Source organism: Alligator mississippiensis, chromosome 1 (assembly GCF_030867095.1).
Source record: "Alligator mississippiensis isolate rAllMis1 chromosome 1, rAllMis1, whole genome shotgun sequence".
NCBI lineage: Eukaryota > Metazoa > Chordata > Crocodylia > Alligatoridae > Alligator > Alligator mississippiensis.
The window spans coordinates 50973658-50987204 of record NC_081824.1 but is presented as its reverse complement, the minus strand read 5'-3'; the positions used below and the strand labels follow the sequence as shown (position 1 = coordinate 50987204).

The following is a 13547-nucleotide window of genomic DNA, read 5'->3' as shown; positions in this document are numbered from 1 at the left end:
AAGTTAACAACTGCTGTTTTGATATTAGAATTCTCCTGCCATCAGTGGCACCACCAGTTTAGTGACTCCACACTACTGAGCTCCAGCTGCTGCATCTGTGACAAAGACATAGAGTCTCTTTTTGTACTGCTTTTTTCCTTTCTTCTGTTTTGGGGTTGTTTCAAGCTTTGTTAAAGCCTGGTTTTCAGAACCTCCAACGACAGCTGACTTCAGTCAGAGCTGTTGATTTTTAACATCTTTTGACAGTTGTCTTCTTATTTGCTAAAGCTTAACTATATTCTTAGTTCTGTACCAGGTGCAAATTAAGATAACTGGTTTGCTGAGGAGTTGACAGCCTGAGAGCCAGCCAGAAAACATGTAGAAAGCCTAGAGTTTAATGCTTACTTAGAAGTTTAAAGCATAACATTTTGAGATAGCGATGTTGGCAGGAGTTTGTTTCCAAAGGCATTATAAAAAATATATTTATTTACAGAAGTATGAGCAAAGAGACAGTGTTACATTGATGAACAGGAATGTTGGTCCAGGTGTCTGAGATTGAATGATCCATGAAGGAAGGCACAAAGATATAGAACAGGCTGTTCAACTGGTGGCCCCTGGGCTGCATCCAGCCTGTGAGAGGTCAACACGCAGCCCCTGGGCTCTTGTCTGACTGCTGCTGCTACCATTACTTCAGTTCCTGTGGCAGTGGCGGCCAGAGTCTCTGGGGAAGGACAGCATAGTGGGAGGCTGGTAAGATTGCTTCCCATGCAGCAGCATTGGCAGGGAGGCAGTACCGTACCTAGACTCCTGGCAGCTGTGGGTGAACTTTTAGTATCGGGCCCCCCTTTGCCAGAGATAATGATGATAATAACTGGACAATGGGAAAAAATTACTATTTTTGGACCCCCTTTCTGTATAGAGCCTGGGCAGCCGCCCAGTTTGGTGTGGTGGTAGCAGAGAGGAGACTCGTGCATCAGAGAGGGAGGGGGACCTATGCTTCTAGCACAGCACTGGTGGGAGAATTACTCAAGCCATGGTGGTAGAAGGAGGACTTGCATGTTGTTAATGGTGGAGGGCTTGTGCAGGGGGGCTGCATGCAGCAGGGGTCCCAGGGAGCTCATGTGGAGGCTGTGGTATGCAGCCTACATGGTGTGCACCCTGGGGCTTGAGACCTGTGCAGTATGCAGCCCCCAGTGGCTCTGAAGTTGGACAGCCTTGACATAGACAGTGAAGCTAAAGTCTTGCCTACATATTGATACGCAGAAAAAGTTAATCCATATTAACTAAGGGGAATTAGCTAAACTGCATTACGTTTCTTTGTGGACCCATTTGACTCCATATTAAAGTGTCCTTAATATGATTTAGCTTACTTGGAAGTAAGTCTCTTTAATGCTAAACAAACATGGGAGTTTAATGTAGTTTACCTAATGTACTTTAAAAGGCGATTAGAATACCACAGACCCTGAAACACATTTTTAAAAAATAATAGTGCATGTTACATTGCCCTTTTAAAGGCTTGCACTGTAGAATAAATATTTTAGTATTTTGAAACAAGTAATTAATGACTGAATTGTTGTTATTTTTGTTTGTTTTTATATAGGCCGGACCTGATAGACATGAATGCTGTTGCTGTTCAAAGCAACCTTGCAAATTTAGAACATGCTTTTTATGTAGCAGAAAAACTTGGTGTTGCCAGACTTCTGGATCCTGAAGGTAAGTCGTTTCTTAGATTTTGTTGCAAGCAAGGTAGCATATAATTTAAAATATCAGAGGACTATAGAGTTATTTGTGAAAATGTGTATGTATGCATAATAAAAAAACTGTACTGTGGTGTTCTTAGATGTTGATGTCTCCTCACCTGATGAGAAGTCAGTAATAACTTATGTGTCATCACTTTATGACGCATTTCCCAAAGTACCAGAAGGCGGCGAAGGCATCAGTGCAAATGTAAGTAGGAGAGCAACACCCATGGAGCATGTCAGCTTCCTTGACCTGCCTCTAATTTTCAAGGTTCCAACTCAGTAACATTAGCAAAGTTCTCCACAGATTGCTGTCACACATGCTACTGCCAGTCCCACTACAGCAGTAACATAGGAGAAAGCTTTTTTTGTTGGCAATAACTAGAGATTTAAGGGTATAAGAGCATAAGAAATGCCATACTGGGTCATACCACAGGTTTATCTAGCTAAGTATCCTGTCTCTTATGGTTGCAGAGAGTGGAAACTAAGGGGAAGAAAGAGCATATCCAGGATGATTTATTTGCTTGTCTCCCCTACAGCCTACTGCAGGGGTGCTCAACCTCTTGCCAAATGCTGGAGTCCTGCACTGTTTGTCGCAGCTGGGCCATGCCACCCTCCCTCTCCCACCATGGGGCTGGGTTGAGGCCAGGCCATGTCCCTTTTCCCATCTCCAGCAGGGCCAAGTCACATCCCTTTTACCCCTGTGAAGCCAGGCCACACTCCCTCTCCCCGCAAGGCCAGGTTGGGGCCTGGCCATGACCTCTTCCCCCCATGCCCCCCATGCCATGCTCCCTTTCTCCTGTGGGGCCAAGCCACACCCCCTTTCCTTCTGGGGCTGGGCTGTTTTGCTAGGCATAGGAATTTATTTTGCATCATGAGGCTTCAAAATGAATAGCAAAAATTATGAAGCTGTATGTTTATTTTCTTCTGATCTCTTAATTGTGATGTGCTTTGCTAGGATGTTGAAGTTAAGTGGGTTGAATACCAGAATATGGTGAACTACCTCATCCAGTGGATCAGGCACCATGTCACGATAATGTCTGACAGAACTTTTCCAAACAATCCTGTAGAACTGAAGGTGAGGCTTGGCATAAGGAACTAAATGTGTTATTCCTGCTTGTTTTGAAAGATAATGTGTCAAGTGAAGAATCAATGATGATATGCATTTCCATGATTTCTGTTTTTAATTTCAAGGTGAACCTGTAGAGTTACTAGTGCTAAGTTTGGGGTGACATGCTTGGGCTTTGTGAAGATTATTTATAGGTCTTCAAATATTTCTTTAAAAGACACATTCAACTTTTATGAGATTTTCTGGTCATCCTGTGGTTCCCTTATGCACTGGGGTCACTGATACTAAGGTGTGATGAGATCTGATCCACAATCTCAACAGCTGCACCTCCTGCCAGGCAGAGTGCATGGCAGTCCAGTTGTGCCTTACTTGGAAGACCAGGTGGAATCCAGGCTTGTGATCCTAAGCTCTCCCTGTATTAGCAACTTGAAAGCTTAGGTGTCCACAATCAACTGATTGTCAGCTGGGGACTGGGCCTGAACTAGGATCTAGAACTGGCCCCAGGCCAGTCCCCAGCCCCAGCCAACAATCAGTTGATTGTCAAAACCCCAGCCAGGTGGCACATGTTGTTTTATACGTCTCAGAGCATGGGGCCCCAGGGTTGGGCTGCCACAGCTACATAACACACATGATTTTATCAGTCCCAGTACACAGGGACCCTGGGATGAGTACAAAGTGTGTGTGCTGCTCAGCTGGGTGGTAAATGTGTTTTTAGTGGTTCTGGTGCATCAGACTGGGCTGCCACTGGTCCCCATGGACTGGGATGGGGAAAACCAGGTGTACTGCCTAGCTGGGAGGCACATGTGGCTTTACTGGTCCTGGTGCATGGGGACTGGATGAGGCTGCTGCCACCCGATCCCCAGGCTCCTGTATGCTGGGATGAATACAGACTGCATGTGCTGTCCAGCCAGGGAGCACACATGGTTTTACTGGTCCTTGTGCACTGGGACGAGTAAAGTGTTTTGCCAAGCTGGGTGGAACCTGTGGTTTTTACCAGTCTGAGAACATGGGGATCATGGGACTTGGCTGCCACAACCAAATCCTGAAGTCCCCATGAGCCTGGATGAGTTAAGTGTGGTCTTCACTGGTCCTGGCACATGGGGACCCTGGGATTAAGGAGGTTCTCCCTGATCTTGGGGTCCCATTGCTCTGGGACTTCAAAGAAATGCATGTGCAGCAGGGCTGCACACATGGTTTTCTGACATCCCTAGTACCTGGAGACCTCAGGATCAGGGAGATGTTCCTTTATCTCTGAGTTTGTGGGCACCAGGGATGGCAGAAAACCATGTGCACAGCCCAGGTGCATACAGGGTTTTTAAAGGTCTGTGGTCCAGTGAGCCTGATGTTGATGAGATGTTCCCTGATGTCAGGCTCACTGTGTCACACATCTGTCTCTGAGGGTTGGGCAGGGGTCCAGGATCCAGGGACTGCCTCTGCCCCCAAATGAATTGGGTAGGGGACAGCGGTGTCCCAGATCTTGGGGTTGCTCCATGCTTGATCCTGGCACTCAGCTGAGTGTCGGGATCTGGCATAGGCCAGCCCCAACTGGTCATACATTCAATTTAAGGTATAATATAAATGAGCCACGAAGTTGTCACACCTTATATGTGAAATAGCTTTGGCTTGCTTATTGTATTATCACACCTTAAACTGACTTGAGTGTGTGGCGGAACCTATTAATTGGATTTTTAAAATAGCATGCGTCAGGAGCCTGGAACAAATAAGGTATTAAAATGTTCTAGCTTCTATGTAGAGACCTGAAGAAGAATGTCTTGCATTCAAAAGCTTGTCTAACTCTCCCATCTATGAAGTTGGTCCAATAAAGGATATCACTCTAAGAAATTCTTGCCTCTGTAAATATCATCCTTTTGCGCAAACACATATGTACAGGGAGAGTCACTTGCAGGCAGATGGTGGCCAGGTTGACGACCGTTTGAAAATACTGTTTTTATTCTGCTTAAAATGCTAGAAATACTTTGCTAGTATATACCAAGGAAAAGCATATTGTGTAAATAAAGATAACAGCTTAAAAACTGAAACCTATTATGCATAGTAGAATGTGGTCAGATAGTAGTAAAATATTCTGTTTGAGGAAGTAGATAGTAACCCTTACTTATTTTTCCCTAGGCACTTTATAATCAATACTTACAGTTTAAAGAAACAGAAATTCCACCAAAGGAAATAGATAAATCCAAAATTAAACACCTGTATAAACTGCTGGAGGTAAGCTGTGCTTCTTGTACATTAACACATTGAAATTTTCTAGTCTTTGGTTCATGTTAAGCAGAGATTATATGTTTTTTAAAGGTCTGGATAGAATTTGGACGCATCAAACTCCCTCAAGGCTACCATCCAAATGATATAGAAAAAGAATGGGGAAAACTAATTATTGGTATGCTGGAAAGAGAGAAAACCCTTCGACCTGAAGTAGAGAGGTACGCTAGTGAATGCTTGACTGGAGCAAGCTTTTTCCCCTGACGCTTTGCTTTCTGTTGTTACTCGCTGATGTGTTTTCCATGGTAAAATTCACATCATTGCTTTAGAATGAAGATTTCTTACTGTTTTGTTTTTTCCCTGTTTTGTTAAAGCTTGAAGAGCTTTAACTTGACTTATTATTTTAGGTCCCCATGAAATGGTAGGAGTGGTATCAACAAGCTGTAATGGATAAGTGTGCAAACCTCAAATCAGCAAAAAACCTGACCGCATACATAGCATTAATTATGTCCTTTCCTTTCCTCTGCAGAGGGCCAGGATAGGGCATATGCACCACTTGATTTGAGTTAAGCCATATTCTGCATAGACTATATATAATTTCCAGCCTACAAGCTGTGGTAATTTCACTCTATGCATGAGATGGTCTGAGATCTCATTTTTGCTCTATTAATACTATAATGTTCTCAGCAATTTACAGCATCTAACCTTGCAAAGTACGTGAAGAGCAATCCATCATGGGTCACTGTATTTGATGAGATGTTTTTTCCAACATGATTGTTTGAGTCTCTTTACACTGGACCTTGTCTCGGGACAGTTCTGTTTTGTATGTACAATTTTGGTACAAACAAAAGCCATTACAGAAAAAAGTGTTATCTGACCACTTGCCTGACCATTTATTTGATCTAGAACCCGTTAAGATTTTGAGCTAAAAGTATTGAAGTGTTTTTATAGTCATCCGCAGTGACTTGTCTGTAAGAGGGAGATTCTAGTGGTAAAAGAAGAGTTCAAGGCAGCTGGTATTAATAGAAGGAAATATCATGGGGCAGCCAAGGGAGCAAGGATAAGGTGCCTGAGACTGCTTATTCAGAGTATACTTGCTGTAGTCTTTGCTGGAGGGGTTTCTATAGAGTTGAATGTCTGCGCTGAATAGGTAGAGAAGCAAGTAGTAAGGCAGTGGTGGAAACACAACAGGCAAGGTCTTGCATGTTAGGGCAGATTCACCATCAAGGGGCAAAGCTAGCACCCCCATTTGGAAGGTATTAAATTGGGCAATAATTATAGCTACAGAATGCTGGACTGTATCTATTGCAAATAAGTATAAATGTAATTATGTAATTATTATAATTATTTGATTATGTTTTTTATTTTTTATCCATATAAGCATAAACATCCATTCACCTATGGTTCTCCACATATATTTAAATTTACCTGATAAACATAAAACAGTTGAGTTGCTAGATAGTCACTGCATGATGAAGAGGAAAACGAATAAATCTGAGCAACGTTGGAACATCAATCAAATAAAATTAACGGTAGATGTGAAATCAGTAGTTTGTTCCATCTTAAACTGATAACTAGTGCACTGGTGCATGTTGCTGTTGCTGCACTGGTACAGAGGTAGATTGCTTCAGCCTGAGCCTTCAAAATGGAATTTGACTGTGACAAAAATGAGATGGCAGGCTGATACATGGAGATAAAAAAATGTTAAAACTCTGCCTCTTAGCCTGGTAAATCCCAAGAAGACATCAGAACAGATGGTAACTAGTGGTCAGAGACTGAGATCCAAATTAATATTAGGTGGGTAAGGAAAGGGCTAGCTTGGTGTTCCTGCTTGCCTGGCTTATAGGAGCTAAAACTGTCAGAAATGAGTTCACTGAACCTCTTCAGAGGCAGCCCGGGCTCTTTACATCCTTAAAGGAACAGTCCTGTAACATGGATGCAGTTCTGTAGTGTGCTGTAAGTGGACTGAAAGGCCAGAAAAATGTAGGATCTCAAGGCACCCAGTACAGAATCACTGCAGTACAGAGCTGTCAGCTCTGAAAACTGGAGAAATCAAAGTGTCGTTTCCAGAATTACAGGCTGTTATGATTAAAATAAACATGCCTAACTGGATTTAAGATGCAGTGGATTTATGATAGTGGAGTTGTAAAATATACATGAGTCCTGCTTTAACTAGCTAAAGACTTGACTAACTACTGTGTTACTCCAGTTTTATGTTGACATAGCTTTATTTGAAATTAGGAAAGGCATCTTACTTGAATCTGAAGTAACTCAGTGGGGAGCAGAGTCTCTCCCTTTGTTTCTTTTAGTATATCTTTTCAATGAAAGGGCCGTAGTGCACTATGGAAAGTTTAATATCCCCTTTAGTTTGTTGAAATTGAGTGATACTTAAATCAAATATTTGGCATGTCTGCTTCCAAGTGCCGCCCTTGTCTTTCTGCTTAGTCTGTACTTGTAGAGCTTTAATGTAAGGCAGAGAAGCCAAACCCAAAAAATCATACATAGCCCTAGGCAAAATCCTTTGAAGACGTATTGGAATATTAATTGTAGGGTGTTGAATATGCATGTTGGAGCCTATTTAGAGAAGGAATGTTGGGTGTTTCAAAAGACAGCAGGGAGATTTCATTACTGGAAGCTGTACATTTTTGCAGTTTTACCTTTTTAAATTTTTTAGTAAACATAAATGGGTAGAGAGACAGTTCTTTTAGTTTAAAAATGAATAGCAGTACTTACGGCTACCACAGCAGTGATTCCTTGTTCAGCAACAGTACTAGTGCTAGAACTAGCATTGACTCCAATGAGAATTTTCTTTCTGTTAATTGTGGTCCAACACTGATTAATTCTTGTATAAGCTTCAGCAATGACACCTTAGAAGGATCTAGGTAAGCTGGCATAATATTGATGTTTTTATGCAAGAATTTTTTCCCCTTTGTTATTCCACATGTATAGCAGGTACCATTAATATTTTTTTTCAAAAGGCTCTTGTGTATTTTAGGTTGGAAATGCTGCAGCAAATTGCAAACAGAATTCAACGGGACAGCCTGGGCTGTGAAGACAAACTGATACTTGCTCGGAACGCTCTGCAGTCTGTAAGTCAGTTGTTGATTCTGTTCTGGGTATGGCTGTGAGCTTTTCTTTTTGCATTGAAATCTTTACAGTTTTTAAAACTTTAATTTCATAGCATTTAATTTGACTCTGTCATTACTGACCTTTCCCATATTATTTTCTTTTGTTTAATATTTCTGTAAAAGAATGTGATATGTTGCATAGAAATATTTCTTCCAGGTTATCACCAAGTAATTGTTTTAAACTTATTTAAGTTAAAAAAAAACTGTAGAGGAAAAATCAGATTTCTTACAGAGTATTTCTCCTCTGTTTGGCTGCAGAATTTAATTGCCATTTTTATCCTTCAAATACATAGGATACCAAGCGATTAGAATCAGGGCTACAGTTCCAAAATGAAGCAGAGATAGCTGGGTACCTACTTGAATGTGAGAATCTTTTGCGCCAACAAGTGATTGATGCTCAAATTCTTATTGATGGAAGATATTATCAGGCAGATCAGCTTGTTCAGAGGTAAGTTTTACATTTGAAATACATGCAGTTATCAACATAGTAGGGCCGGAGTGTTACTGTATCTGTGATTGTCCAGGAAATATATGAGAGGCAAGGACTTTTTGTGGTGTCTTTATTGGACCAACAGTATAGTTAGTGAATCTTGTTAGACCAGCTTCCGGATACAAAGTGCCTCTTTGTGCCCAAGGGATTGTTCAGTATCTCTCCCGACTATACAGTTAGTCCAATAAAAGACATCACCAAAAAACAAAACAAAGAAAAAAAAAGTTTTCAAAGCGGGCCTAGTGTTAAGCAACTAATTAGGTACCTAAATTAAAGTCACTAGATTTTCAGACATTTGAGTATTCACTGATTTTGTTATAATTAGTGAAAGTTGAATGAATTCATCATTTCTGAAAATGAGGTCACTGATCTAAGTCCATTTCACTTTATTACACATCCAGTTTTGAAAACTACAGAGTTATTTTATTGATCTTAAACTTGTTACTTTTTCAAAGTTGCCAATTATGGTCTGTGTCAGTAGAGATAAGATTTATGGCAATAGCTGAGTTATATCTTTAGAAGCAGAAGATCAGGTGAAGTAGCAGAGTACCACTTATCACAAACATACATCATAGCTGTACAGTGTTATTCTACGGGGAAGAAATAGGACAGGACCCCAGAGTCTGTCATGGGTAATTCTGAATTTGAGGAGGGGAGGGTCAAGCATGTGATAACTGCTTTGGTACTGAGCTGTAAACAGCTCTCTACAACCAGTTAATCCACCCCAACATGTAGTATCATGTATTGCAAGATTTATGTTTGTCTAATTGAGCTTGGTTGTGTATCTGATACATGCCACTGCCTGTATTATGTTGGCTTTCTGGGTTATTGCCAAGAATGTGTCCATACCAAGTGCATGTTAGCCATGCATGTATGTATATGGTAACATGTTACATGCAAAGTTATTATTAGAGATGTTTACCAGATAAAATCAATGTGCTAATATAAATCTTATGTAGAAACTGTTGTAATAGTGAGTGTAAAACTGAAAAACAAATAGGGTAAATTTATGTTCAAGTAGAATGCCTTATAGGTACAAGATAAATTATAATTCTGTAGATCAGTTCAGCATAAAATGCTTTCACAAACCTTCAGTGTTATTATTTGGGTTTTTTAGTGAAGTAAATGTAATGTCTTTATAGGGTTGCAAAACTTCGTGATGATCTTATGGCCTTAAGGACAGAATGTTCCTCAATATACAGCAAGGGCCGTATGCTGACAACAGAACAGACAAAGCTGATGATATCCGGAATAACACAAAGCTTAAACTCAGGATTTGCACCAACCTTAACCCCTGATTTGAACTCTGGAATAACCCAGAGTTTAACATCTACTTTGACTTCTTCCAATCTGACATCAGGCCTCTCCTCAGGTCTTACTTCACGATTGACTCCAGCAATAACTCCAGCTTACACGCCAGGCATTCCACCAAGGTTAATTCAAAGTTATGTCCCGGGAGTAGACACGGGTGCCCTGCAAACACTCAAACTGATGCAGATCCGAAAGCCTCTCATGAAATCAGCTTTTGTTGGTCAAAATTTAACAGAAGAAGAAATCAACATGAAATTTGTCCAGGACCTTTTGAACTGGGTAGATGAAATGCAGGTAAAAGACCTTCTGCAAAAGCTCTCAGTCCAACTCTAGCAATTTTGTCTGCTTACTGACAGTGTAAGATTATCTTTTCTATTCTATTAATTCTTCTCTTTATAAGGTGCAACTTGATCGGGCAGAATGGGGTTCAGATTTGCCAAGCGTTGAAAGCCATTTAGAAAATCACAAAAATGTTCACAGAGCTATTGAAGAATTTGAATCTAGCCTTAAAGAAGCTAAAATCAGTGAGGTACAGTACTGTATTTTTTATTTCTTAAGGCTACTTTTTTATTGCATTACTCACAAGGCAATAATGGCTTATATATCTTGGAGTTCAAAAACTTTCTTTAGTGAAAACAGAAGCTTTGTATTATTTGTATTTGAGAATAATTACTTAATGTAACTCATTTTTGTTATTGTCTTTTGACCTCATGTACCCTACACAGATCCAAATGACTGCACCTCTTAAACTGAGTTATGCCGAAAAATTGCACAAACTGGAGAGCCAGTATGCAAAACTCCTGGTAAGATCTTTATACCTCTTTCATGTTCAACTGTTAATTATGTGTCATTCTGATAATTAGAACAATTTATTATTATTATTTTTTTAAGAACACATCAAGAAATCAGGAAAGGCATCTTGATACTCTTCACAATTTTGTGTCCCGTGCAACTAGAGAGCTTATATGGCTGAATGAAAAGGAGGAGGAAGAGGTTGCTTATGACTGGAGTGATAGAAACTCCAATATATCACGAAAAAAGGAGTACCACGCAGTAAGCATTACAAATATAATCCAAAAGGAAGTAACTGAGATACCTTAAGTGATTCAACACATTTCTAAAATATTTATGTTTTTTGATTTGAAAAAGGAGTTAATGAGAGAACTTGATCAAAAAGAAGAAGTAATTAAATCTGTTCAGGAAATAGCAGAGCAGCTTCTCTTGGAAAATCATCCTGCAAGGCTAACTATTGAGGTATGTCAGTAAATACAGCACACAAACCAGAACACCATAGCCTAATTTAACAGTAGTTCTTGAGATTGTCTTTCTTTTAAAAACAAAATGATTTTCTGTGCCTCTGGTTTAACTGCCTCACTTTATGTATGTTGATATTATTTATATATAGATGTGAACAATTTCTGGAGTATTATGGAGGTTTTACTTAGCAAAACTGTCAGTGAAGCTAAGATTTACCAAATTGGTCTATTCAGCTGTATTTTGCAACTTCCATTGATGTTAATGTTAGTACAAACTGAAGGAATAAAATGGCTTTTTCTATTGTTCGTCCTCCCTTTATATTGGAAAAGGCCTCCTGAGAGCAATTCCAGTCACAAATATTTTATCCTATTGCTTCCTTTTAAGGTTCAAGTTTTAGTTTTGTGACATTATTGTCAGTAAATTAAAGAACGTGTTTGGACATTGGCCTGTAATAAAGTAGTTTGATTTATTGGCTTGAAAGTGTGTAGAAGGTAATCTGGTTACATGAAAAAATATTGTAGCTACCCTAGAAGCTTTACAAGTTTCCAACAGAGAGTGTCAGATCATTTTCATTGCAGATATTCAAGTCAAGAATAAACAGTCAGGTAGTGATACAGGAGAAACAATAAAAACTGTTATAATATTGTAGAATGAATTTAAGTAGTCAAGGAAATTACCAACATTCTGGGAAATTACCTGAATACCTGGATTTGATGATTCTTTAGTTTTATTCTCTTATAAATTGGAGATAAATGAAGAGTTGTACTTCCTGCCTTCCTTTGAACAGGCCATGGATGGATTTGTATGTAGTGTAAATTTACATGCTTTACTAGCATATGTATTACTCCATATCAGAGTAATAAACAGTTATAGTACTAAAACGAACCCTGAAGTGAAAGGTTCATGTGTGAAAGCTGTAGTTCTTAGGATACATACAACAGTTGTGTGTTTTAAATTGTTTTACATTCCTGCCTTCTGTGCAGGAAATAGGATTTCATAATATTTGTTTTCATATTACTTTGGAAAAACTATAGTGTATGGCTGTGCATTAATGGATTGAGCCAGTGTTTACTCAAGCAGTGGAAAGATTCCATTGACTTCAATGGGGTTGAGGGATTTGCATGAGATTTTTTATTCATTTTGATACTCTTCACAATGTTTAGAGCACCCTCTGCTGGCAAATGTTTGGGTAATGCAGCAGAATTTTCTATTTATATAAGCTTAGTAATAAAGATTGTATCCGAAACATCATTCTAGAATGGCTAAATGCGTTTAAAATATAATGCAAAAATATATGCATGTACATATTAGAGATTTGGGTATATTTACTGTCCATTTTATGGGTCCATTTAGGGTCACGCTTTATGTTTGATTGTAGAATTCTGGCTATTTTGAATTCAACATTTTTTTTTCTTGGGTAACGATGGCAGGAAACTATGCTTATATTTATAATGTTGTTATTTTTTCCCTAAATTCTGTGCGCGTATTTAATTTCTGTTTTTTTTCCTAAAATACCTCCTTTTTCTATTTAAAGGCTTACAGAGCTGCAATGCAGACACAGTGGAGCTGGATTTTACAGCTCTGCCACTGTGTTGAACAACATTTGCGAGAAAATGCTGCATGTTTTGAGGTAAGTAAGTAAACCAGAAAAAATGGTAATACCTTAAAGCATGATTATATTTGGGGAAAAATGAATTGGGACTATTAATTAGTATGTTTTCTGTCTTATATGATGCACTTCCCCCCCCAAAAGGAGGTCTGTAATTAAGCTATAATGCAGCAAAATTTTCTGTTGGTATAAGATTTAGTACAAACATTATTTATATAAGAGACATCATTCTATAATGGCTAAAATTATTAAAAATATTATGGAGGAATATATGCACATATATATTAGAGATGTAAATTCATAGTTTCTTAGTTTTTAGGGTCAGAAACAAGATCAGATCATCAAATTCAACCCCCTGCCCTGGGCAGGAATGAGTGCTGGGATCATAATACCCCAGCCAACCTCCTCTTAAAGACCCTCAAGGTAGGAGAGAGCACCACCTCCCTTGGGAACCCATTCCAGAGCCTGGTAGCATTAACATTAAAGTAATGCCTCCTGATATCAAGCCTGAACCTGCTCTCAATCAATTTGTGGCTGTTATTCCTTGTTATCCCAGGTGGTGCCCAGGGGAACAGAACCTCACCTATATTTCGCTGGTCCCCCCTGGTGAGTTTATAGATGGCCACCAGATCCCCTCAGTCTTCTCTTGTGGAGGCTGAATAGATTCAGGCCCTTTAGTCTATCTTTAGTCTGTCTTTGTAGGGTCTGGGCTGCTGCCCCTGACCATGTGAGTGGCCCTCCTCTGGATCCT

General features: G+C 39.6%; 1 protein-coding gene across 19 annotated transcripts in view; it reads left to right on the top strand.

Moving 5' to 3' along the window:
- The window catches only part of DST (dystonin), a 494468-nt gene that overhangs the window by 263610 nt on the left and 217311 nt on the right, over positions 1-13547 (top strand). For 17 of the 19 annotated variants that reach the window (XM_019496873.2, XM_019496902.2, XM_059730546.1 and 14 more), the window contains 13 exons: positions 1580-1692; positions 1820-1926; positions 2677-2796; positions 4915-5010; positions 5095-5222; positions 7997-8090; positions 8423-8577; positions 9762-10224; positions 10331-10459; positions 10656-10733; positions 10822-10983; positions 11080-11184; positions 12722-12817. In XM_019496873.2, the coding sequence (XP_019352418.1) occupies positions 1580-1692; positions 1820-1926; positions 2677-2796; positions 4915-5010; positions 5095-5222; positions 7997-8090; positions 8423-8577; positions 9762-10224; positions 10331-10459; positions 10656-10733; positions 10822-10983; positions 11080-11184; positions 12722-12817 (1846 nt within the window). Of the gene's footprint in view, positions 1-1579; positions 1693-1819; positions 1927-2676; positions 2797-4914; positions 5011-5094; positions 5223-7601; positions 7884-7996; positions 8091-8422; positions 8578-9761; positions 10225-10330; positions 10460-10655; positions 10734-10821; positions 10984-11079; positions 11185-12721; positions 12818-13547 lie in introns of those variants that run through there. The other 2 variants (XM_019496932.1, XM_019496935.2) reach the window with 2 other exon arrangements.